At 46.2% G+C, this 26,662-nt stretch overlaps 2 protein-coding genes across 3 annotated transcripts; both read right to left on the minus strand.

Annotated features, from left to right (window-relative positions):
• Positions 1–878: 878 nt before the first annotated feature.
• Positions 879–14,107, minus strand: OSGEPL1 (O-sialoglycoprotein endopeptidase like 1). Of its 2 annotated transcripts, XM_070421674.1 has the most exons (10): positions 11,935–14,107; positions 11,657–11,796; positions 11,180–11,569; positions 9,336–9,576; positions 6,310–6,697; positions 4,536–4,740; positions 4,072–4,220; positions 2,736–2,866; positions 2,543–2,614; positions 879–1,119 (listed from the first exon to the last, which is right to left on the minus strand). In XM_070421674.1, the coding sequence occupies exons 1-10, from the start codon at positions 11,943–11,945 to the stop codon at positions 1,041–1,043; spliced, it is 1,806 nt and encodes a 601-aa protein (XP_070277775.1). In that variant the 5' UTR covers positions 11,946–14,107; the 3' UTR covers positions 879–1,040. The 2 variants fall into 2 exon arrangements, with proteins under 2 accessions (XP_070277775.1, XP_070277776.1); XM_070421675.1 differs by lacking the exons at positions 11,180–11,569; positions 11,657–11,796; positions 11,935–14,107 and adding an exon at positions 10,369–10,388.
• Positions 14,108–14,199: 92 nt separating this feature from the next.
• ORMDL1 (ORMDL sphingolipid biosynthesis regulator 1) lies at positions 14,200–26,544 on the minus strand. The gene is made up of 4 exons (XM_070421676.1): positions 26,438–26,544; positions 24,266–24,446; positions 18,939–19,090; positions 14,200–15,683 (listed from the first exon to the last, which is right to left on the minus strand). The coding sequence occupies exons 2-4, from the start codon at positions 24,437–24,439 to the stop codon at positions 15,548–15,550; spliced, it is 462 nt and encodes a 153-aa protein (XP_070277777.1). The 5' UTR covers positions 24,440–24,446; positions 26,438–26,544; the 3' UTR covers positions 14,200–15,547.
• Between the last annotated feature and the right edge of the window lie 118 nt (positions 26,545–26,662).

Consider the following 26,662-nt stretch of genomic DNA (forward strand, 5'->3'; position numbering starts at 1 on the left):
ACAAAACCAAACCCTTTTCGTCACATACGCTTTCATCAACTGAATAAAATTTCTCAAATGATGGATATAAATATATGTGGTCAACTGAAAAGTGCAGTGCAATAGGGTGGTGAAGGCCTGGGAGGGGCCGGTGGGGGGGGGGGGGTCAATTGGGAAAAAGAGGGGTCACCGTAATACTTTAGAGTACAATGCACAACGAGAAGTTACTTGCACGCCACTTGTTAAAATCTCGGATGGGTTTTCAGAAACGTAGGCACATTCTGTTTGCTCCAGAGAACATACCTGTATGACAGGTATGTTTATACTTAACAGACATTCCGCTCACCAAAGTTGCCTTTTGTCTTGATTTAGAATTCTGTGATTGACACGATTTTGGCCTGGCTCCCTTTCTAAAACCCTTCTCTCATTGGGAAAGTCAGGCTAATGTTTCAGCAGAAGCCCCCCTCCTCCCCCCCACTCCCCCCCGTTCCCCTAAAAAAGCTCCCCCTGCTCTGACATGAGAAAGGGGGAGACCCAGGCCTGCACACACGGACCAGAACTCAGCAGAGCCACCGCCTTGCTCCCTGCAGGGCTGGTTCTCTACCTGCCAGCATCAGCGCATCCTGCCTGCCCAGGTGCTCTCCTGTGGTTTCTGATTTAAAAACATATGTTCTCTTATACGACAATAACACTGCTAATCTCTCAAAAGAGCAGGTGCTAAACATCAAATGCAAGAGAAGGAATAACAGAAGAAAGTCTTGATGAGCAATATTACGTATCTCCTACAATTTGATACCCAAAAAATCCAAACCGACATGTTGAAATATTACCTTTAGGGATTTTTGAAAAGCACAAATCAAATCTTCATTTTTTAAAAAAATATATTTTTATTGATTTCAGAGAGGAAGGGGGAGAGAGAGAAATGTCAATCATTGGTTGCCTCCTGCACGCCCCCTGCTGAGCATCGAGCCTGCAATCCAGGCCTGTGCCCTGACCGGGAATTGAACCAGGACCTCCTGGCTCATAGGTCGACCCCAACCATTGAACCACGCCGGCCGGGCTCAGATCTTCATTTTTAATTGTGGAACTTTTATGGCGGCTTCTCCAACTTCTTTGGATATATCCACCCCCAGAGGACATCTGCATCAGAATCAGACAAATCACGTTACTGCAAACATTGGCTTCCTCCTCTGTCCCTAGTTCTACAGACTGTGCGCTTAGAATTCTAACAACTTACATATCTAATTTATAATTAATCCCAGGTGGTGGTAGTTCTTAAATAAATACAAATAGGATCTCAAACCAGAATAATGGGTGAAGAAAGGCCAGTTCCATTAATAAATCTAAACTTGGAGACTTTCTAAAACCACTTTGAGGTATATTTGACATTTCTAAAAAGCTACACATATTTAATATATACAACCCAATGACTTTGGGGATTGAGATGTTTTGAAAGAAATAATTCTACACATCTCAAATACTGTAAATAAATAAAAACTTAAAATGAAGTAGAAAAATAACAAAAAAAGTCTTATGATTCTCTATAAAGCTAAGAAGGCGAAATAGTTCACCTGTTGCTGAAGGCAAACCTGCACCCCTTCCTACCCTACCCATCCCCCAGGTTCCCACTGCTTCCTCTCTGAGGCGTCACCACCTGGCTTGCTCCTTGTCTGCCTTCCTCGGTCGCTACTGGCAGGAGAGGCCGAGATCCGACCCTCTTTCTTTGTTCTTCCTTAGTTCATAATTCTGGCTTCTGATTTCTATTTCACTCTGTTACCCAACCTGGAGAAAGCCACCGTCCCCAGCCTCCACACTGCCCAGGGGAGGCACCACTGCATCAGACGGTGGATTCCACCAGAGGCTGGGCCATCTACACGGGGCGGGGCCAGGGGGCGGTTCTGCCACCACCAGCTAACTCTGCTCATTTATAACCAGCCCTAAGAGTCTGGTTCATGCAGCGACAGTGAAGGACTCCAACATGGAGAAGTTTAAAGCATCAGATGAAACAATGTAGACACAGAACTGTTAGGTCAGGGAACATAACCATCCTTCTCGGATTTACGAGTCCAGGATTAACTGAGCCCAGAACTTGGTGACAGACGGAGAAACCGCACTCCTCGCTGGAGCTCTGACCCGGGAGACAGAGGAAGGCGTGCAGAGAGCAGCTGCCTGGGCCGTGTCTCAGCTGCACGGGGAAGAGCACACTTGCAGCCCAGTCCCCGCCAGGATGCCTGGTGCACATTTCCCTCCGTTTCCCAGCATCCTCGCTGGTTCCGAGATGGGTGTGACATTGCAAAAGGCAGGCCAGGGACCTGGTTTCCACTGTTTCCAAAGGAAGGAATCCATCCCCTTACCCATCACCTGTTTCTAACCTATGATTTGTCAGATTTTTTGTAATTTGAAATTGTAGCAAACATAGTTCTTGTAAGGTATCTACCTGATAGGTTCATGAAAGAAACGAATGTAACCAGAAGATCAATGAAAACCTCACATATAAAAGCAACATCCCGGCTTTGACTCTGATAATGCAGCTTTGCGTAAAGATAGGAAGGGTGCCACCTACTTCGGTTCGTAGCGGACGCCTTCTGTGTCGTACAAAATGCCCACGCCGGCGCGCAGTCTCTCAATCCCGTTCCTAGACCAGGATCATGGCACAGCGTGAGCAGCCCCGAGGTAAAGGAAGAAGGTGGAGCACAATGAAAGGGCGGTTCATATCGACCTCGTGCTGAGGGAGGCACGCGTGTCCCAGGGCTTACCACGCGACCATCACGCCGTTGTCCGTGCACAGTCGGGGGGGAGGACACAGCAGAGCGCACTGGGTGGCGTCTGTTACAAGTTCCAGAGCTTTTCGGATGTAGAAGTTGCTGGCAACTCCTCCAGACACAACCTGGAGGAACCGAGAAGACCAAGAGGAACAGGTGTCACATACGGACGTCAGCCAGGTTGGCAGCTAACCTGGCAACGGCAGCAGCATGCAATCAAACACCACGTCTGACAGATGGCGACGGGCAGGTGAAACACCTGCAGAATAAAGATTTGAAGAGAAATACCACAGAACACTTCACATCAGCGTGTAATCGCTCCTCTCGTTTTTGTGTTCTTTCCCTCTGACCTTTTTCTAAGGACAGCCAGAGTACAATACCTTACCAGTGGTCGGCAAACTCATTAGTCAACAGAGCCAAATATCAACAGCACTTCTTCAAAATAGACTCGCCCAGGCCGAAAACAGACTTCTGCGCATGGGCCACGAAGTTTCAATCGCACTGTACATGCGCGCCCGCACGTGGTATTTTGTGGAAGAGCCACACTCAAGGGGCCAAAGAGCCGCATGTGGCTCGCGAGCCGCGGTGTGCCGACCACGGCCTTAGACCCTGGAGTTTTTGCTTATAAGCACTTTTTTCTTAAACAATCCTTTAAGAACGATCGCCTTTGGTATTCCAGTCTGTGCATCTACCGCCATCTAAATATCGTCTCACTTCCTAATTTTCAGAAAACTGCACTTTAAGACACAGTTACCCGAGGTTTACCAAGGCTGTAAACACACGCGAGGGAGTTCATCAAAGGAGCACAAGTGTTAAGGAAATCAGCCTGTTTTCCTAAAAACCATGCCACCGGCTCCTGCCGTTTCTTCTAATCGTGGAGCCTTTGAAATGCACGAGCAGACGGCCCGGGGCTTCCTGGGCACACGGCTGCGCACACAGCCCCTGACGCTGCCGCCTGTCCTGCACAGGGAAGGGACGTGGTCTTCACTCCGCACATGGCCCACGGCAGCGCTGGCTGTGGCCCAGAGCCCGTCCCTCAGGTGCTCAGGCGGCTGGGCCGCCCCGCCCTCCCCCCCAGATCAGCCTCAGCATAGAGGGCGCCGCTACTCCAGGGGGACAGGCTCACCAGGGCGGGGGGCTCACCAGGGCGGGGGGCTCACCAGGGCGGGGGGCTCACCAGGGAGGGGGGCTCACCAGGGCGGGGGGCTCACCAGGGAGGGGGGCTCACCAGGGAGGGGGGCGCACCAGGGAGGGGGGCTCACCAGGGAGGGGGGCTCACCAGGGAGGGGGGCGCACCAGGGCGGGGGGCTCACCAGGGCGGGGGGCTCACCAGGGCGGCGTTGCTCGGTGGCAGCAGGCCTCGCTGCTGGCAGAACAGCAGGGCGCGGTGCGTGCGCTTGGCGAGGTGGCAGGCGGTGGTGTGCTGCACGGCGGCCGCGATGTCGGCAGCGGAGGCCAGGACCTGCCCCTGCTCCACGCCTGCAGACAGAGCACAGTCTGGGATTACTCCCCTGTCCATCTTTCGTTACTTTTTTTTTTTGTTAACCCTCACTCGAGGATATTTTTCCATTGATTTTCAGAGAGAGTGAGAGGGAGAGGGAGAGACAGAGAGAAACATCGATGCACATCAATTGGTTGCCACCCACATGAGCCCTGACCAGGGCCTGGGCCCCTGCAACCAAGGTACATGCCTTGACCGGAATCGAACCCAGGACCCTTCGGTCCCCAGGCCGACGCTCTATCCACTGGGCCAAACCTGCTAGGGCTGTCCACCTTTACTTATTAGAAATATACCTTCCTCTTTTTCCTTTTGTGTTATTATCTTATCGACAGCATGTTGAAGTCCAGTGAAGGAAAAATCACAGTTTTTAGCACGATGCATGGGAGGTGTGAGGTCAAAACGCAGTCTATTTCCTTGTTTCGCCAGATGCTCGATGGCCTTCCCGCCACTCATGGCGGCGCACTCCGGGTGTTTTGTTAAAGACAGCCTTCTTGCCACCTGTCAGAAACAGACACAACATCTTACAATGAGCCAGAAAATTGCACGCTTTGAAACCAAGATGCAAAGGAAATGAAAAACACACCAAACCTGGACGAATAAGACATGCTCTGCCTTTACAAACATGGGCGACAGCTGGTCAGGGAGATGGCCAGGCCTGCCTTTCTGACAACCCTACCGACAGCGGCCGGCACTGCCTCCCCGTCCACTGTTGCTCTTCCATTGGGGATGGGAAACAGGTTGGAAGTTAAGAATGGCCGCTTCGTCCATAAGAATCTGCCCTGCTGCTTCCTACCGTGCCAGCGGCTGGCAGCAGGGTCTCTGTAGGGTCCTACCACAGAGGAAGCAGCAATCTGCGTGGTGGTAGTGCTGGTAATGGTGACATTTAACCACAGAACTCTGTGCGTCTCTAATGTCCTTATCTTCCTATATCCTCACATTTCACGTTTTTAGAGTACTTGACACTTCGCAAAACACCTTCTTTCACATATATCGTCCTATTTGATGAAAAACATAATTGCAGGCAATGAGGTACCATCTCACACCTGTCAGAATGGCTATCATCAACAAATCAACAAACGACAAGTGCTGGCGAGGTTGTGGAGAAAAAGGAACCCTCGTGCACTGCTGGTGGGAATGCAGACTGGTGCAGCCACTGTGGAGAACAGTATGGAGTTTCCTCAAAAAACTAAAAATGGAACTCCCATTTGACCCAGTGATCCCACTTCTAGGAATAAATATATCCCAAGAAACCAGAAACACCAATCAGAAAGGATATATGCACCCCTATGTTCATAGCAGCACAATTCACCATAGCTAAGATCTGGAAACAGCTTAAGTGCCCATCAGCAGAGGAGTGGATTAGAAAACTGTGATACATCTACACAATAGAATACTACACTGCTGTAACAAAGAAAGAACTCTTACCATTTGCAACAGCATGGAGGGACCTGGCGAGCATTATGCTAAGTGAAATAAGCCAGTCAGAGAAAGATAAGTATCACATGATCTCACTCATTTGTGGAATATAATGAACAACATAAACCAATGAACAAAAATAGATCCAGAGACAGAGAAGCATCAAACAGACCATCAAACTTCAGAGGGAAGGCGGGAGGAGGGGTGGAGGGGGTAAGAGATCAACCACAGGACTTGTATGCATGCACATAAGCATAACCAATGGACACAGACACTAGAAGGGTGAGGGCATGCGCTGGGGGATGGGGTTGGCCGGGGAGAGGTCAATGGGGGAAAAAGGAGACATATATAATACTATATGTAATACTCTAAGCAATAAAGAATTAAAAAAACTAAAAAAACCTGCATTTGCGAACTATGTGAGCCTTTATGGGCTGCTGTAAACCTCCTACATTTTATTTGAAATGGGGCAGAAAGAGTCTTTTGTAAACTAGGCACTACTTTTTCTGTTTGTCTTGCCCCACACATATTTTTTCGGTCTAATGGGACAGCATTCAGAAATATTTAGATGGATGGTACTAGTGCAGCCATCACTCCTCAACTGAAACGGACGCCTTGACAAAAAATAAGGTAGAGATTAATCTGAGTTACCTTGTCAAGCATGTCCCCCGGCGCTATGTCCAGAGACTTCCCGAGAAGCAGGAAATCCGCGACGCCTCTGACCAAGGCCAACAGACAGTGGCCTCCAGAAATCAAGAGAACGAGAAAGGGAAATTCCACTTCGTTTGTCAGCCTGATGGTGAGCGCGTGAGCTTCCATGTGGTGGATGGGAATGAAGGGCTTCCTCAGCTGGCCGACCAGCTGCAGGCTGAAGGACAGGCCCACGCCCAGGCTCAGGGCCAGGCCGGGCATGGTGGTGGTGGCGATGGCGGACAGTTCGCTCGGAGGGACTCGACTGGCAGACAGCGCTTCTTGCACTATTCGCTGGATATTTTCTCTGTGAAGCTGCTGAGCTACTGGCGGAACGATCCCACCGGTTCTGAAAGAGATTTTCAAAAAAGCTTTTTGTAATTTTTAAGATTGTAAAAACGGGGGAAGAAAAATTGTATATGAGAGCTGAAGGCATGTTTTCAAATCAATCATTAGAGAGCTCATAATGTTAGTCACATATTTTCTTTTTTATAAAATATATTTCATTGATTTTGTACAGAGAGGAAGGGAGAGGGATAGAGAGTTAGAAACATCGATCAGCCGCATCTGCACACTCCCCACTGGAGATGTGCCCGCAACCAAGGTACATGCCCTTGACCGGAATTGAACCCTGGACCCTTGAGTCAGCAGGCTGACGCTCTATCCACTGAGCCAAACCGGTCAGGGCTAGTCACATATTTTCAAATGTGTCTTACGATGCAGCCGCTGGAACCCAAATTGCAGTGATTCGGGGTGTGGTGTCTCTGCACAGAATTTGTTTGTCGCTGAAGGAAATCGCCAAAATAATCGCGAGAAGCACGCTGAGGAAGAACGCTAGGGCAAGGGAAGGACAAGATGAAACTGGACTTTGGAAAAACGGCTCTCTCTGCAGGTAGGAAGATTTTAGAAGATGCTTACAGTTACCGCAGAAGGGTAAGGCGATTACACCTTAAACTGGGTGACCGTGGGGATGGAGAGAAAGGGACAGAGGCCTGGGCCACTGTAATCACTAAGTGGGTCTTGGGGGAGGGAGGCCAAGGCATCGGAGGTGAGTCAGACCGGGAGCTGGAATGACGGGGAGAAGGGAAAGACTGACGGAAACATGAAGCCAGTTTAGTGAAGGAGATGGGTTTATTTTTAGACCCTCTGCACTGGCAGCCACGGCAGGACAGTCGACAGCCTGCAATCTGAAATGAGGTTGGGAGTTTTGATTTTGGGTCCATGTGGGACAAGCAGTGGATGAGCACTCTGAACGTCAAGAGCAAAGAAGTAGGAGGTGAAGTTGCCAGCAAAACACGTGCCAGCATGTGGCAGAGAAGCACAGCCATCGAATACGAGATCTGCAACACGCACCCCAAATCTCAGAAAGAACACAGCACCTTTAAATATGTGATGTTGAAGATCTGCTGGGTATATAAACAGAAATAAAAACCCTGCCCTGGCCGGTTTGGCTCAGTGGATAGAGCATCAGCCTGCAGACTGAAGGGTCCTGGGTTCGATTCCGGTCAAGGGCACATGCCAGGGTTGCAGGCTCGATCCCCAGTAGGGGGCGTGCAGGAGGCAGCCAATCAATGATTCTCTCTCATTATTGATGTTTCCATCTGTCTCCCTCTCCTGTCCTCTCTGAAAACAATAAAAATAAAAAAAATAAAAATCCTCAGTAGGAGCGTGCAATGACTATTTAATACAGTCGGCCCTTGAATAATGCAGGGCTCAGGGGTGCCAACCCCCGTGCCGTAGAAAAGCCATGGATAACTTTGACTTCTCCAACACTTTACTACTAAGGGTCTACTGTTGACTGGCTGCCTTGCTGATAACATGGGCAGTTAATTGACACATATTTGGTGTATGTTTTACATGCTGCCTTCTCTTGCTGCAGACCGAGGCTGTACAAGATGTGGATTCCCAGTTGGGGAGGGCAGTTAGGTGTCGATCAGGCTAGCAGGGGAGCAGTTAGGGGGCAATCAGGCTGGCAGGCAGAAGTGGTTAGTGGCGATCAGCCAGGCAGTCAGGTGAGTGGTTAGGAGCCAGCGGTCCCGAATTGTGAGAGGGATCCCAGATTGGAGAGGGTACAGGCTGGGCTGAGGGACACCCCCACCCCCATGCATGAATTTTGTGCACCAGGCCTCTAACCTTCTATATTATTCCTATTAAACTTCCCCCAATCCTATAAGGCAGTTATCTTTCCCACTTTATGGGTGATAAAAGAGGATAAAGAACGTGCCTAAAGTCAGCCAATACCAAATGCCTAATTCATGATTCAAATACAGGTCTGTGATCTCAAAGTATCAACCTTTTTCACTACTCAGATGTTGTTAAATTAGTGACTTCAAGGTGTTTTTGATCTGTACAGATTTCAACACATTTTGAGTTAGCTACTAATTTTAAAAACCTGGAGATATTACAGTCACGTTTCTCTCGAGGAGTCTGATCCAGCAGCACAGGGTCGACGGTCCCGCACGGCAGTCACTGAGTAGTGACTCCCTGCAGGTAGTGACTCCCTCCACCTTCTCTCCAGCCCCTTCATTTCTGTACCCTGCCTGGGGGGACACCCGGGTTTACAGACCTTGCACCTGCCGTGCTTTAACACAAGAGCATGTTGTTATTGTGCCAACATGAGTTGTGTCTAGAAACAGGAATAGGATTTGTTCTTTCCAGTGATTCACACAGGCTCTCCCAGGCCTTCCGTGGAGAACAGGAAACTTACAGGTGAACAAAAGAGGGGAAATCATGGATAAACGTTGGAGCTGGGAACAAGCTCGGTGTCTTTTTGGCAATGGGGTCAGCTGGGTCCGAGCCTTACTGAGGAGAGCCTTAAGGGCCAGGCTGAGGGCGGAAGGTTAACAAGAACAGTTCTTAGAAGCTTTTGTACAAGAGAAGCAATTAGCTCCTGGAATTTAACTCTTATACAAGATAAACAGAAAAGAACTATTTCATTTTACACTTTCCAAAAAAAGTGGACATCTACCAAGATAGTGTCTACTTACTTTAAGTGAACTTCAGTCTGGGAATGTATCGCTTCTCCCAAGACATTCCCAGCTTCATCCACCACAGCAGCTGCCGTATCGTCACAACTGGTCTCAATTCCCAACACGACTTTGTGCAGAAATACTTTCCCAGGATGAAAACGGGAACTTCTTAAATACTCATAAATTTTCCTTTTTGCTGGTTTAGAAAAAACTCCTGCTGCCTTATTCAATATTAGCATGCTTGCTCTATTGATAGTTCCTGGAAAAGAATGAAAGGAACAAACTAAGAATCATTCGGAATTGGCATTAGCCACTCGACCACTCAGTTAAGCAAAAATTCTGAAAGCTTGGTTTGTATTTTAATGTGTAGTTTTATAAAATTATAGTTAAGTCTTATAAAAGTCAGCAGAAAAATTTAAAGCAACTTGTTATATAATTTATATACTCTAATATAAATAACAGTGCGAATGAATGTAATACTTTTTAAGGGGGAAAATAGGGAAGTGAGATGTAACATTTTTTGGGATTACTGTTACTCTCATGCTGTTCTTACGAAACCCCTCTTTATTCTTTATAAAACAGCTAATATTACAGTGTAACCGTTGCATGGAATAGTCCTCCGGAAAGTGCTATTTACTTCTGTGACCGCTAACATTAAAACAAAATGTGGTGGTTTTTTTTTTTAAAAATCAAACGATAAAGGCAAAATGGATCAGTAAAAATAAATGCATCCTATTTCCTGGAAACATCTTTCAAAATAAAATGTAATCATCTGCAAAAACAGCAGACACACAAAATAAGCTTTAGTCAGCTAGTTTACAAACAAGTGTTCTCATAGTCATCTTACATGAACCATCTCTCACATGAACCACAGCTCGACTAAAGAGACTGCAACCGCCTACCTCTTTTATCCACTAGTTACAATTTTTCGAATTAAATATACCTTTTTGCCAGAGGTTTATCACAACAGAGATGTCCCCCAAAATCCTGTTTCCCAACACAGCAGCAGTCCATCACCAACGCCCCCTGGCGGTGCCACTCTGCCACGTACCTAGTTTCATGTTCCCAGATCACCTGAAACTCTCTGGGGGCTGCCCTGGCCGGTTGCCCCGTGGTTAGAGCACCGCCTGGGGGACTGAAGGGCCCGGGTTGGATTCTGGTCAAGGGCACCTCCCTCAGTTGCGGGCCGGATCCCGGCCCCGGTCTGGGCGGGGGCAGGAGGCAGCCAATCCGTGTGATGTTTCTCTCTCTCTCCCTCTCTCTACTTCTCTCTCTAAACGTCAATGGTAAATATCGTCAGGCGAGGATTAACAAAACAGACAAAACCACGGCAGAACGTGCTGGGCGTGTGAGCGGACCTTTCCCTACACACAGGGGGCCGCGCGGAGCAGAGGGCGCACAGGTGTGGCGCTCGCACGGCGGCCTGGGCAGAGTTAGATGCGATCCGTCCGTGCACAGAGAACAGGGGGTTCGGCTCAGACAGACACCCCGGAACCAGACGTGCCACCCCTGGAGGCAGGCGAGGGGCTGGGCCCGCGGGCTCCCGGGGACGCCAGGGCGCGGCCAGCTGCGCGCACGGAGGCCGGGGGTGCCCGCCCGGCTCAGGCGGGGCCGCACCGGGAACCGGGAGGTCACGGTCAGTCCCCGGCCCGGGCTTGGCGGGGCTGCGGGCTGATTCCGACCGCGGGGCGTGCAGGGGGCAGCCGTCCGCGCGCCCCGTCATGGACGCTGCTCCCCTCCCGCCCCCGGCCCCGCTCCCCTCCCGCTGGAACCCACGAACTCGCGCTGAACGGCGGGGGCCGCCAGCTGCGCGGGGGGAGCCCGAGGCCGGGGACGCGCGGGCGCCGGGAGGAGCCACTCACCCTGAGCGCGGGCCGCGGGCGCCTCTGCTCCCTCCGGGGAGGGCGCTCCGCCCGCCGAGGCTGGAGCCCGGCCCGGCGCCGGACGTGACGCCATCGGTCGGGCCGGCGTCCCAGTGGCGTCACCGCCCCGAGGAGACGCGCGGGGAGTCCGTCTGCTCCCGGGCGCCGGGTTGCTAGGGACGCTCGCCGTCTGGCTGGACGCGGATATCCGGGTGGGAGCAGCCTGGGCAGGTGGTTCGTCCTCCCGTTCCCGAGGGGCTGCCACCCGCCTACCGGTGCGGCCGGCGACACCCCACATTCTCAGGGCCGTGGGCCGGGGCGCCGGGTTCCCAGAGGACGGCAGCCTCTCCGCCAGACTCCGCTTCTCCCCGTGGAAAGGGCTGGCTGGTTCTGCGGTGAAAACCAAAGGGGGTTGTTGTAAAAATTCACGCCTTTCAAGTCTTCATGCCCGACCGTTAGGATGCATCGTGCACGGACCTGCAGCGTAGTCTTCCTCGTGTTCTTGCTCCCCCCCTTTTTTTGCTTCTGTTGACAGGTGGACTTGCCACCATTGGTTGGAGCAGGTCTGTCCCCGAGGCCGTCTTCCTGCGTGGCTTCGGGGTTCACTAAGGGGGACCCTGCGATGCCAGGTGGGCAGGTGAAGCTCCGGTTAGTAAGATGAAGAGACCAGGCGGGAGTCAGTGAGGGTCTCGTGATAGACAGACATGTAAACTCATAATTAGAATGTTAGGGACAGCTTTTCCGGTGAAACTTACGTTTCCAACATTTTTAATCCTGTGCGGAGTCGTCATAATGAACAGCGAAGGCCCTCCCAGCAACCCGTGCGGGGCTCCCGTCTTCATTTACGGGAAAAGCGGGTTCACAGGATGTGGGCGTCCAGCTACCAGGTGCAGTTAGAGTCAGGCTCTGGTCTGTTTTCTTAACTACCCGAAAACTCCTATTTTCTCTGGGCTGCATTGTTGACCCAAGAGAGACAAAAAGAGAAAAATTAAGACCTAAAGAGAGAGAAGAATTAGTCGTCCCGACTGGTCATGGCAGGTCGGAGGTGGCTTTGTTATGCACTGAAATCTCGCCTGACATGGTGGTTTCTCTTGCCATGTGAACTGGTGGGCTCAGCAGGTGCCCAATGCCCCCCTGTGCTGCCCAGCGTCATCCGTGGTTGTGTTCGTGTCCTTGGTGGGTTCCTTGTCCAGGCACTCCGGGCTGACGTGGAGTCTGAATGTTGCATGTGAACAGCAGAACTCTAGGGCACATTCGGAAGGAATTTTATTCCTCCTTGGATTGAGTGCATGTTAGAAACTTATACCCAATGCACGTACTGTATTTGGCAAGTAAAGGTGTCCTTCTTCCATGCTCGTTATCGCACTAGGGGAGAAGTTACTGGAGGAACGGGGTGGTACTCTGGACGGGGGCATCTAGGCTTTCATCCGATCACATCATATCGTTTGAGTGCCACTTATGGGCATTCTCAACGAAAAGATGGCCTAACCACTGAAACTTCAGCTCGAATTGAGAGTTCCAAATAGATCTAAACATGCTCATTTGTCCCTGCTATTGTCTAACTTTCCATTTGTATAGAGGAAAATTATATACAGAAGAATCTTTACAATTCTCATTCCCTACTTATATCTTACTAAATTGGATTTTAACACATATTTTGGGGGTTCTTCCCTTTGGGCCAGAACTTATTAGTTGTTAAGAGATAAACTATCCATTCCCTATCTTCAAAGAACTGAGTCTAATAACAGGCAATTGCAATACAGCATTAGGGAAAGTGTGTGTTGAGAAAGTGTACTAAAGTGGTGTAGCTTCCAGATGTATCCATAACCTAGCAGGCGTTGGTGTGATTGCTGGGTTTCAACATCTGATTCTTATATAGCTTTAAATTGGTTTACGAATATGGTTTATGGGGTACCAGATCACACATTCAATTTGCTAATAAACTATGTAAAAACTATTATACTACTATATTAATTTATGAGGAATGCAACAATGAGTTAGGATAGTTGACCTGGCTGGTCTTCACCTTGACCAAATCACAATGAAAACCAGGTTCAAACTATAATTGGAGGACTGTTTAGTAAATAGGGAATGAAAGCAACAGAAATGGGTTTGGTGCTTTCCAATGCGTCTTCATAGCTTGGGTTGTGCTAAAAAATAGTCATTTGCCTCTCTTTTCCTTTGCTAAGAAATATCTTTTGATATGAAACATTCTTTCATTCATGGTAATACTGTCAAGCAGGTCTCATCTTTGGAAGATATTTTGCTCTTTGTTTGCTGAGTCATTATGCTTATTTCATAAATTTACCCTAAGATGATTTTAACCATTTTTATGTGTGCAGTTCAACAGTATTAAGTACATTCGTACTGTCGTGCAACCATCACAACCGTCCATCTCCAAAACTTTTACATCTTCCCTAAATCTGTATCCATTAAACACTAATTCCCTATTACTATGGGACCCTTTTCTCCCCACCTCCTCTGGCCTCTGGCAACCACCCCACCACTGTTTCTGTTATTATGACTTTGACCATGAAAGGAAAACCATCATTTAACAGCACTAAATGTTGAAAACTTGAGGTTTTAGTGACTGCCATTTACTTGCTTAATTTTTTGCCCCATGGCATTATTATTACATTAAATGATATGTATTTATTTATTCATTTATTATCTATTCTCCAGCTAGACTATAAGCACATAAGGGAAAGAACTTGGTTTGTCTTGTTTACAAACTGTATCCACAATACCTGAAATAATACCTACAGCAAATATCTATTGAATAAATATTTTTAAAACATGGTGAAAGTGGGAAAAATAGCAGAAGGCCTGGATTACAGCCAGATTTCTATCTCTGAAGTATGTGCAAAAATAGTAAGCCTTCAGAGATAAAGTTTAAAAATTAAGAAAAACAAAGTACTATTTTAAACTTTTTTTTTTTTACAAATTCAGTTGCTGAAAATACACCTTGAAAAATAACAGTATAACACTGATGACTGTATTTGGAGATTTTGCAATAATCCTACACCAAAGAAAATTTTTATTGAAGTATTTAAAAATATACGGAAAAAAGAATACACATGAAAAGACAAACATACAGAGGCATTATCATACAGCTGATTTCTAAAGTCAATACTTTTGAAATATAAAACAATTATCCCCAAAAGTCAGTTTACTGAAACAAACTGATTTTAAGTTGGTCTATAACTTTTCATTCAATTTTGTTTCCCCTATCAGATCTGTTTTTTGGAAATATTTACTTCTCAAAGTTGTATACAATTACTTCTTGCAATTAATGTCAGCAAATATAGGGAGCTTCTCTAGTCTCAAGAATTCAGTATGGCTGCTGCTCTGGAAATAGTTACCATATTGGGTTACCTACGTGAAGACTCCAAGTACTGAAAGTCCAAATATTGGGGACAGTATGAGGACTGAGAGCAGGAGGACGAAGGAAAGACGGTATCATCTTTAACTGCAGACCTGCTGGAAAAGACTCCACTAATTACTTTGGTCCTAGTGCTGGAGAAGCAGGTGCTGCCAAACCACAAGTTGGCTATGTAACTGTCCATTTTGTATGTCCTTTCTACAGAATGGATTAAATAATTAGATTGCTCAATCAAATAAGCAGAGACTTTTAAGTTACAATATAGTTTAACTGTGAAATAAATTATTTTATTTAATTGGTTTAGCAGCTTTGGGTCTGCAAAGGAAGCAAACCCCATTTTGTCTCAAAATTAGAAGGCTGACTCAGGCTGTTTGTAAGATGCCTAACTATCTTCTATCGCCAGTCAGTCTTGAACATGGACCTTCATGAACTCAGTAACTTAATCAATGTGAAAATGATCTCATCCATCAACACACAATGTTGAGCCAGCAAAATGAGAGAAAAAAAAGTACAAGGTAGGAATTGGCTTATATCCTCTTATACGGCACAAGAGGAATATATATGGCAATAAAAACAATCTATATTAGACTTGTAAAGAGATGATTTTGGTTTACATGTAAGTTGGCTTAAACTGACCATAGTGGAATGATTGGAAAGTTTCTCCTCCTAACGTAATGCCCATTCATTATAAACTAAGCTGGTCTTAGTATCTACTACACCCTCATTTTATAGCCATTTAACTTACAAGCTGGGCCTGCCCAGCCTCCCTCTAAAGCCTCTCTTGAGAAAGGTACCAGCTGCATTAAGCACAGGCATCCTCCCGTAAGAATCTGCACTTCACACAGCATATGAAGAACCAGCACTAGGCTCTCCAACGTAAATACCTCTCATTTCACACTCTCATGGGAGCAGTGCAGTTTACTGACCACTCCTTCCTTACAGGCAACTCAGCAGCTGTAAACGCTTTTCTTCAGTTTCAAAGCTTTTCAATACTTGTTAATTCCAAAAATCCGAACACCATGTAGCTGTGGCACTTTGGGAATCAGCACACTCAGGAGAGAAGCTGTGTTCAGCATGAAGTGAGTTGGGTCATACTTGGTATAGAAACTTGCCAGAAAATATCTGTAGAAATAAAAGTTAATATATTGAACGTCTAAAAATAAAATTACTTATAATGAAGGCATATGTGCACATTTTCACTTCGGCAATTCTGTTCAATGCATTTAATAAAATCTGTTTGCTACTTAGCATCCTTTACGGCAGGCTTTCAAACGAGGGTTCATGTGCTCCCTGAAATTTCAGGTGGAGTTTTATATTTGTGTGTTTCTGAAGAGAAGATTCAGATCCAAAGATACATCATATTCTCTAAGGCAGCGGTTCTCAACCTGTGGGTCGCGACCCCTTTGGCGGTCCAACGACCTGTTCACAGGGGTCGCCTAAGACCATCCTGCCTATCAGATATTTACATTATGATTCATAACAGTAGCAACATTACAGTTATGAAGTAGCAACGAAAATAATTTTATGGTTGGGTCACAACATGAAGAACTGTATTTAAAGGGCCAGAAGGTTGAGAACCACTGCTCTAAGGGTTCTGTGACCGACCAAAAAGTTAAGAACCACTATTGTGAAGTTGAGAAAAATGGGGTTAGTGCATCAGTACAATTAGTGTCTTTGAACAAAAGCAAATACTTGGTTGCCCTTTTTAATGGTGTCATTTCCCATACTGTAGATAAACAAGTCTACAACCAGTTTAACTGGAAACTTGAAAGACACTGTTGTAAAATTCCAGTTGTTTTGCTATAACTGAACATACACATACATATTCAAAGACACCCAACACCTGAGAATTTAACAAGCCTAACCCAACTGTAAGGCCATAAATCATCGAGTCAGAAAACCTAGTTTTACCCAAGCACTACATCAGAGCACAGACACATCATCTGGCCCCTAACAACAGTACCCTAATATAGACAAGATTTAGAGAATAAAATATCATAACTAAGAAGTTAGTTTGCATATGGGTGTTTCGTATTTTTAGAGCACACAGGAAAGTATTCTTACAGCTTTTCTCCTAAGTACTGTTGTTAGCTTCTCGTAAGGGAGATAACTGTTTAAATATGGTTAAAAAACAAAAGCTATTTTCAAATGACTAAAAATATCAGAGCTGTGCACATCATTTTCAGATCTAAATTAAGAAATTCTAGTGTCTTAAACTTACTTTTACAAACTATATAGTCAGAAAATTCTTGAGAATAATCCATATTCCTTAATCTTTACTTTTAAATCCTTTCTTCCTGTTTTCATATACTTTAGCACTGCTTCCTCCATTCAATGAACAAAATAGGATACCACTTGCATTTAGTAAGCTTATTTAATTTCCCATCATTATGGGTTTAATCTATAATCCGACATGTCAGAAATAATAAATCTTCTCAGAATGCTTTTGACTTATCATACCATAGCATATGTCCCCTTTATGTCGTTTAATGCAACGGTCGCCAACCGGTGGTCCGCGGACCACTGGTGGTCTGAAAGGTTGGCGACTGCTGTTTTAATGAACAAAAATTGTGTGTGTAGACTATATAAAAATTACTTTACTATACAAAAAAACTAGACAATCTTCCAAGGAGATGCAAAACCAAGTGGGAATCAGTGTGATAGTGTGTATTTGCCAAAGAATATTCTGGAAAGAGACCTGTATTAGAAGCCAGAAGTTGAGGGTTTCATCTGGGCTTTTGACTCCAACTACCTGCAAGATTTGGAGCAAGGCAATGCATCTGACTGTTTCTTTTAAAAATTTGGGCTAACAATTCACATCTCACCACCTGACAAATAATGATCAAATAAGAAAATGTCTTATTGTCACCAAATAGTATCAATGCTATATAGATGGTTTTAATGCTGTCTTTTCAGTTATGTAAGGAATTTAATTAGATGCCAGATATAAGGTTAAATGCTTTACAGATGTTATATCATTTAGTTCTTATAGTAGACTAGAGGCCCAGTACACGAAATTCGTGCACGGGGGATGGGGGTCCCCTCAGCCCAGCCTGCACCCTCTCCAATCTGGGACCCCTCGGGGGATGTCCGACTGCTGGTTCCCGGGGATCGGGCCTAAACCGGCAGTTGGACATCCCTCTCACAATCCAGGGCCGCTGGCTCCTAACTGCTCACCTGCCTGCCTGGTCGCCTCCAACTGCCCCTCCCCACCGGCCTCGTCGCCCCCAACTGCACCCCCTGCCGGCCTGGTTGCCCCCCGCAGCCTGCTGTTCAGTAGTTTGGTCACCCCTCACTAACCCCCCTGCAGGCCTTGTCACCTCACGCAGCCTGCTGTTCGGTCAGTCGTGACGGCCCCTGGATTTTTATATATTAGGATGCCACAGGCTAGAATTTTATTTATGAGCAAATTAAACTGGCCAAGTGATCCAGGATTCAACCCAGGTCTAAACTCTCTATCTTCTAGACCAGTGATTTTCAACTGGTGTGCTACCAGAATGTTTAAAACATGCAGTACCTCACTATTCAGTCAGGGGCAATGATCTCTTTTCCTAGATTCTCAAATAAAAAAATGTTAACAGCCAACAATAGCCACCTGGTGTGAAGGAATCGAAAGTATACTTTTTTTTGGTCAGATCAGCAAAAAAATATACATTTTGGCGTGCCACACAATTTTAGTAATAAATGTGTTCCATGAGATGAAAAAGGTTGAAAATCACTGCTTAAAACCATGCTTTCTTTCCCAAGGAGTTTGAACATCCAAACAGGGCAGGTGGTCAATGAAGTATGTCTGAAACTGTCCAAGCCCTTGTTTAGAGAGATCAATCTGTAGTGGACTATAAATAAGACTATGTGTTTAGTTTTCTTACAAGCAACTTATGAACATGAACTGCAACACATTTGACCTGTATATCCTAGAATGCCTAGGCATACTGATGGGCGTGTTCTGTTGTTTCCATATGCTACTGACTGAAGTGAAAACTGCTTTGTTACAGTTTGTTAAAGATTTTGCCTGCAATTTATATTTTATCTGAGGTAGCTATTTATTCACAGAAGTTTGTTTGTTTTTTTAAAAATATATTTTATTGATTTTTTACAGAGAGGTAGGGAGAGGGATAGAGAGTTAGAAACATTGATCAGATGCCTCCTGCACACTCCCTAATGGGGATGTGCCCGAAACCAAGATACATGCCCTTGACCAGAATCGAACCTGGGACTCTAGTCCGCAGGCCGATGCTCTATCCACTGAGCCAAACTGGTTAGGGCTATTGACAGAAGATTTTAACAAAATATTATTTCTAATTCAAGTTTAATCCAATAAAACAATAGCTGCCTCTCGTCTAATCCTCCTCATTCCTAAAAATTTCCACCACTTACAGAATTATTGGAGAAATTGTGAAAAACTTCCGTGAAGATGTAAACTGTACTCCATAGTCCAGTTGTTCCCAGTGAGTTAGGAGCCTTGCTCTACCTTGGTCAGGAGTTTCAAAAGGTGTTCCTTTTACAGCATGCAAAAATACATACATCCCCTGGAAAACAAACACGGGAGTGTCTCATCAACAACACATACGGAAGCGGTATTTGTCAGTTAGCATTAAGATAGTTCCAGACCATTTGTGACAAAGTATAAGATTAACTTACAGCTCAAGTTTTAACCTTTCACATGATTGTTTCCTCAGAGTACAATAAGACTTCCAGAGGCAGATAAATATCATTTGGTGAAAACCAGTGAAAAGTCAACCAAAAGTAACCTGCTTTCATCTTTTTTTAAGTTGAAAATAAACAAAAAGTATATCAGGGTAACTTTATATCATTACATTTAGATTTTCTTCTACGACCTTTCCTGTGAGGAAATAGGGTGACATTTTCCCCAATGGGCAGGAAAAGTTTATTGTGGCATATTAGTAAGTCTGATAATATTTATAAAATAAAAAGACAAATTAGTAAATAATAGTCATAAACAAAATCTCTGTATCAGAAAAAATAGTTTTGAAAATATTTAACATTAGAACTGTCTTTGTCCCAATAGCTCTCTTCCAAAGAAACGGAGATGGTTTGATGTAGGCATAATGTTCAACTCAACTTGCTTTTTTTAAAGTCACAACTATGCCTCAAAAGTGTATCTTTTGAAGTTTTAAAAAATAAAATATTACTAAAAGCCAATGTGTTCAGTAATATGTTGAAATATCTAATTTTGTGATTAATTAGAAAAAAACAATGTATACTAGATTTTTTTCCTTGTGATTATGATACCCATTTAGATTGCTAGGTAGCGCATCATTGCAGGATCCTATCTGAGGAACTGGTAACAATAAAGTCTAAATATTATCATGACAGTTTTTCCCAAGTCATAATGTGATGTCTTTTCTACTCCTACTTTTAACAAATATATGGAAAAAACACACAGAAAAATTAGTGATCTGAAATTTTACATTAGTACAGGTTAAGAGAGCCCTTGTTTTCAAAGCTTAGTCTACTTCCTATTCCATTAGGCAATTCAAAAGTTGTTTAGCTGCAATAACAGCTAAGCTATATAGTAATGATCATGTTCAACTGGATTTAACTCAACATACATTAATAAGTTAAATGTACGCACCACAGGACATGCATGCATATATAAATTGAACAGACACACAGCCTGAAAAACGTCAATCTTCTGAGAGATGGTTAAGGGAAAAAGATGTACAAACAACTAGAATGCAGGGCAACAACTGTACAATCAGGGCACTCGGGAGATGCAAGGGAGAAGGTTCCTTGTTGCTGAGGCAACAGCCCGATGCTACCTTGTCAACTGCCTCATCCTTGAAGGTTCAGCTCAAATGACTACTCTTTTGTGCAGCCCTCCACAACAGTAATAACCTCTTGTCTGCGTGGTTGAATTTTATTGGTAATACTTTTATTATAGCACAATACATATATTGTACTGGAGTTGTTTACATAATGTTTGTTTTCCCATTAGCCTGAATACATCCGGAACAAGGGCTGGCATACAAAGTACTAGATATGACGCCAAGATGACATTAAGCCAAGGGATGTTTATTCTGTTAGCGTAAGGAAAACATTTTTACGTGGGCTTTAAAGGAAAATATGAGACAGAAATTGTATGGCTTCAGATTCTTAGGAGTATGTTGTTGTCTACTCTAGACCACATAATGTGTTCGAATTATCAAGAGACGAACAATCCTGGTTTTCTCATCAGTATTTAGGATATACGTAATATTCAGTTTATTGTATGTATCATTTTCAATGAAAAAGAATAAAACCTTATCTGGCCATATATCTTCTACTCTTATCATCATTATTATTATTTTAAATATATTTTATTGATTTTTACAGAGAGGAAGGGAGAGGGATAGAGTTAGAAACATCCATGAGAGAGAAACATTGATCAGCTGCCTCCTGCAAACCCGCTACTGGGGATGTGCCTGCAACCAAGGTACATGCCCTTGACCGGAATGGAATCCGGGATCCTTCAGTCAGCAGGCCGATGCTCTATCCACTGAGCCAAACCCGTTAGGTCTACTCTACTATTTTTATTTTTAATAGTTTTTCTATGAAATTTTAGCAATTTATACCCATATCAAAAGAATTAGGGCTCTAACCAGTTTGGCTCAGTGGATAGAGCATTGGCCTGCAGACTGAAGGATCCCAGGTTTGATTCTGGTCAGGGTTGTGGGCTCGATCCCCAGTGGGGGGCGTGCAGGAGGCAGCTGATCAATGATTCTCATCATTGATGTTTCATCTACCTCTCCCTTCCTCTCTCTGAAATCAATAAAAATATATTTAAAAAGAAAAGAATTAGGAAAAAATGTAGCTCACAGTTAGCCCTTAATAAATATTTACTGACTCAAAAAGAATTCTCATTCATTTTAAAAGCTAGGCAAAAAATTTGGCAAAGTATTAATACCTCTAAGGTGAACTGTAACACCGAAGAAAAACAGTCACTAAGGGGTCCACTGCATGGTTTCAGAAGGGCAAAGACTGTATTTTTTCTAACCAGGGATACCACTTAGGTCTACTTTCCTGTATTTAAAAGCATTCAGCATGTAGTTCACATTTTTAATTGTTTTAATGTAGGCTACCTTCAAAAGAAACTCAAATTTGGAGTCACATAATTGCTACAGCTATGTCTGGTTAGGTAGGTTTTTAGTGTGGTGAACTATGTCAGCAGTTTGTTCCCTACATGTTGTCAATTTCCTATCCTTTTCCACTGCCATATACATACTGTGCCTCAATCTCAGTCAACCCAACTGAAAACATGAGGGAGTAAGAGGACTTCTGAAGTACATTTAATACATATGTCATAGGAGAAGGAAAAACTACAGGACAACACAGACTAATTCAGCAAACACTGAAATAGGTATTGGGGATATAGAAATAAAAAATAAAGATAAACTGCTAATTGTAAAACTATCACAAATACAAGAAAGCAGCGTGGTGTTTTGCAGGTTCCTGGAGGAGGTGATACTTGAGTAGAGTTTTCCAGAACAAGGAGGAATCAGGAAGAGCAGGAAGAAGGCAGGGCCATTAAATAGAAGAGCTTACATCAAGGCAGAAAGGCGAGAGCAAGACCATTTTCATCATCGTTACTACGTAGCTTGTGTCTGGAGATGGGCTGTAATAAACTGAGTTCCCTTTCTTGCCTCTCCAGTTACCAAAAGGTGTTGTATCCCACAAGGGACTTGGCATTTTACTATGAATGTAACAGGGGATCACTGAAGGATTTAAACAGTGTGACTTGAGCAAACATGCCATTTCAAACTATCAAGCTGGAATGGAAGAAAGAGGAGCACCAAGGAGACCATTTATCTATTGCAGCGATTTTCAGCCTTTTTCATATCATGGCACACATAAGCTAATTACTAAAATTCTGCAGCACACCAAAAAATACATGTTTTGCCCACCTGACAAAAAAAAGTATAATTTTGATTCATTCACATCAGACTATTGTTGTGTTGGCTGTTGTCTTTTTTATTTGACAATAAGGGAAAAGAGATCAGTGCCCCTGACTAAATAAGCAGATATTGCATGTTTAAAAATTCTTCCCGCACACTGTTTGAAACGGCTGATCTTTTGGAGTGACTGACAGAAAAATAAGTGCATGATTTACAGCAATGCCAGTGGGGATTAAGTTGAGAGGCAGTAAGACAGAATGGACAGGGGTTTGGCTGAATGAATAGGAACATATAGGAAAGGGGGTTACCTGAAGACCGGGGTGACCACATCTGCTAGTTTGCAAGGGCGGCCCTGACTTACACCTGTTCCATCGGAGCAGTTCATACTACAGTCCCTTTACCCTCCACACAGCCTCAGTTTGGATGATATATTATATTAGTCTCTTTTCCTTTGTCATCCAGCTGTCTGGCTTGTAAGACAGTGGTGCCTTTAGATTAGGATCAAAGTCACAGGACTAGATTGGGGGTAGTAAGAAACCGATCAGGAATGGGCTCAATTTATACTTGTTTGGTTTAAGGTGAAAGATGATCATTCTTCTAAAAGTAGAAATTGGAAATATGGAAGGATGAGGTAACTTAGAATATATAGCATAAGAAGAGATGAAGAAAAGAACCCTGGGGAAAGAAAGCAGGAAGTGCAAGAGGAAAGAGAAAAGATCAGAAATATATAGGAAAAAGCAATACCATGACCGCCAAAGGAAAAGAATTCCAATAGGAGGGATCTGATTAACGACAAATATTTCAGAGAAGTTACTATTTCAAAATGGTGTTTGCCCTACCAAAATCTGTCACTGAAAATGGACCAAATAAATGCACATCAGCATGTTTTTACCACATCACCCTTGTCCTCCTCTCGTCAACTTTAAACACTCTTCAGAAGTAAAATAAGGAATATTAATTTTTAAAAATCTATTTCACATTTTTCTGTCTTAATTTCCAAGGCTACATAATATGGTCAGCAGAGTTGATCAAACCTCTGATACTTTTGAGAGCTATCATATAATACAGAAGTGTGGTAATCAACTTGAAGAAGCTAAGGCACCATAAGGTCCTGAATCACATAAAATATGATTAAGCTCAAAATGTCTATACAGAAGTAGGAAAGTATACTTATAAAATTTAGAAAGACTTAATAAGGATTGAAACAAAAAAATATTCATTAGACTCCAATTAGCCAAAAATGTATTACTTCTTCTGAAGTATTCTGGTCAATCACTATAATGTAGTAGCCTGAATTACAGTGTCTTTGAAATTTTTCCTAAAATGACCTACTATTTTCTAGATTCTAGAAAACCAATAGAAGGAAAAAAGTCTTACTTAGAAAAGGGCCCAATGTTTAAATATAAAGTATAATAGAAAAATATATTCCCATTCCAGACACTAAAATCACTGAGCTGTACACTTTAAATGGGTGACTTATATTATGTGAATTATATATCGTAAAACTGTTTAAAAAAACTAAGTCATGTGTTCTTCTTCTTTATAAGAAAACTTTTAAGCTTTTTAAAAAATTGTGTTTAAGTACAGGTAACATAAAATGTACCATATTAGTCATTTTCTAAGTGTACTGTGGGGTGGTATAAAGTACATTCACATTGATAAGCAAACAGCTTCACCATCCATCTCCAGAATGCTGCCTCTCCCAAAGTTAAAACGCTCCCCATTAAACAGTAACGCCCCACCCCCGCCTCCCCGTCCCCGCCCATTAAGCCTTAAGCTTCTCATGCTCAGGATGCGGTGAGTCCTTACCAGGTTGTGTATAACGTTTGTCAAGGTCCAGGCCACGGGAACGCTGAAGAAGGGAATGCTGAGCAAGACGATGTGAAGCAAGCCCACGCCCAGGGCGTACGTCAGCCATATCCCCCGGCTGCTCATGACCCGGGTGTTGGGGTTCACCTCGCTGTGGGCCACGCCCACGTTCATGTTTGCCCTGTAGGAAAGCCGTGACAGGGATCAGCACCGACACAGCTGGAACCTAAATAACCCCAATTCTGACGCGATCAAGTGAGTGTTGGTAACCAGGATTATTCTTTTTCCTAGTTGTTCTGACACAGAACAAACACACCCTCTCGAAGATGCTACTTGCAGACGCTGACAAAGGCAGTCAAGAATTCTTACCATCTGACTTGATGGCAAGACAAACAAGACTTGTTTTTATAGTTCTTGTGGAAAAAATAAAGTTACAACCCCTTTCCTAATGACAACGTGTCTTCTAGCATGTTGGCTTTACTAAATGAGATAACGGGCAGGAAAACTCAAACTGAGAGAGAACCTACGTTTTCTTATGCCGTGAGAGCAAAGTGAACACTCAGGAGCTCCACTGATCAACACAATCAATTAATACAAAGAAGCAACGCTGACCCAGCCAGTCTGCTGCCGTTAGACTCCTGATGTCAGACTCGTATCTGACGTCAGACTCCTATCTGACGTCACGCCGTGCCCACAAAGGGCGTCAGAGTTCAAGTCACTCGGAGCAGGGCCCCGGGGAGGACAGAGCCGGTGGGCAAGCTGCCCGGTCCAGGGCTCAGGTCCAAGCAACAGCCTCCTGTCAATACTGTCACTCAAAGGCAATCAGCTTCTTCCTTTCTTTTTTTTAGGTTTTTCCTTTTCCCTTTTGCGTTCAAGATGAACCCCGAAGGGTGAGCGGATCGCAGTTCCCAGTTGTTTTAACCATGATGTTTGCTTGGGCCTCAGACTCGCTTAGACAGAATAAAACTGCCCTGCAGAAGGCCCGTCGCCCCGGGACGACCGACCGACCATGCGACCGGAGGGGAGGGGAGTCGGTTCGGCCCACACTGAACCGGCGGATCTGAAGACCTAAACCCTTTCCAGGACAGAGCCGGCATCGAGAGGGGGCTTTCTCACAACACCCGCAAGTGTCTCCGGGGCCCACGTCCCCCGCTCCCCCCCAGAGAGACAGACCCTATGGGAGAACGCGGGGCAGCCAGGCTCCCGCGACGACAGCTGGTGACGCCGACACGCAGCGAAGCGTCGAGTTGGCACCTGCAAGTCCTGTCCCTACACCCCGGCACCGCACGGTCTCTCTGCGGGGACAGACCCCGCTCGGACGCCGTTCCCACTGCCCGTGGGGGGGGCGGGGTGCTCCAAAGACGCCCCAAATGCCGCCTGCGCTGCCGGGGCGGGGGGCGGGGGGCGGCCCTGCCCGGGCTCGGAGCCTTCCCGGGGGGCTGCGGGGACGCGGGCTTCACGCGGAGAAAGCCTCCCCGCGCGGCCCCGAGGGCGCCGTGGTGCGGCGGGGAGAGCCCCCCGCCCGCCACCCAGCGCCCCGCAGCCCCCCGCCCGAGGCCCCGGTGAGCGCCCTCCGCCCGGCACCCAGCGCCCCGCCCGCCCGAGCCCCCGGGGAGGGACCCCGCCCGCCACCCAGCGCCCCGCAGGCCCCCGCCCGCCACCCAGCGCCCCGCCCGCCCGAGCCCCCGGGGAGGGACCCCGCCCGCCCGGCACCCAGCGCCCCGCCCTCCCGAGCCCCCGGGGAGGGACCCCGCCCGCCCGGCACCCAGCGCCCCGCAGCCCCCCGGCCGAGGCCCCGGTGAGCGCCCTCCGCCCGGCACCCAGCGCCCCGCCCGCCCGAGCCCCGGGGGTGAGCCCCGGGGGTGAGCCCCGGGGGAGGGACCCCACCCGGCACTCAGCGCCCCGCAGCCCCCGCCCGCCCGAGGCCCCGAAGACCGACTCCACGATCGCCGCCGCCGCCGCACCCCCTCCGCCCCTTTCCTCTCGGAGCTGCACGTCAGTCACGGCCGAGGCCCGACGACACGTCGCGGGTGCGAGCCTCGCTCGGGCCGCTCCGCCAGCCACAAAGGGCGCGCGGAGGCGGCCGGCGCCCACGGCTCCCGGAGGCCCCCCTGGGCTGCCTCCCCGCCGCCCGCAGCAGCCCGCCCGCGGCCGCCGTCCGCTCCCACTCACCCTCCGTCACACGCCCGGCGGCCGGCGCGGAGAAGGACAGGCTCCGCGGCGTCGCGTGTCCCCGCAGCCAAACGCCAGCGGTCGGCTCCCGAGCAGCGAGGCCCGGCTCAGCTCGCGGAAGCTGTCGGCGCCGGAAGCGCTGCCCGCGGATTGGCTGCGCGCGGTGCCAATCCCACGCTTGGGGGCGGGACTAGGGTCACGCGCCTGCGCTTGCGCCCGCCCCCT

Source organism: Myotis yumanensis, unplaced genomic scaffold, assembly GCF_028538775.1.
Source record: "Myotis yumanensis isolate MYYU_CA2020_CCGP unplaced genomic scaffold, mMyoYum1.0.hap1 SCAF_8, whole genome shotgun sequence".
NCBI lineage: Eukaryota > Metazoa > Chordata > Mammalia > Chiroptera > Vespertilionidae > Myotis > Myotis yumanensis.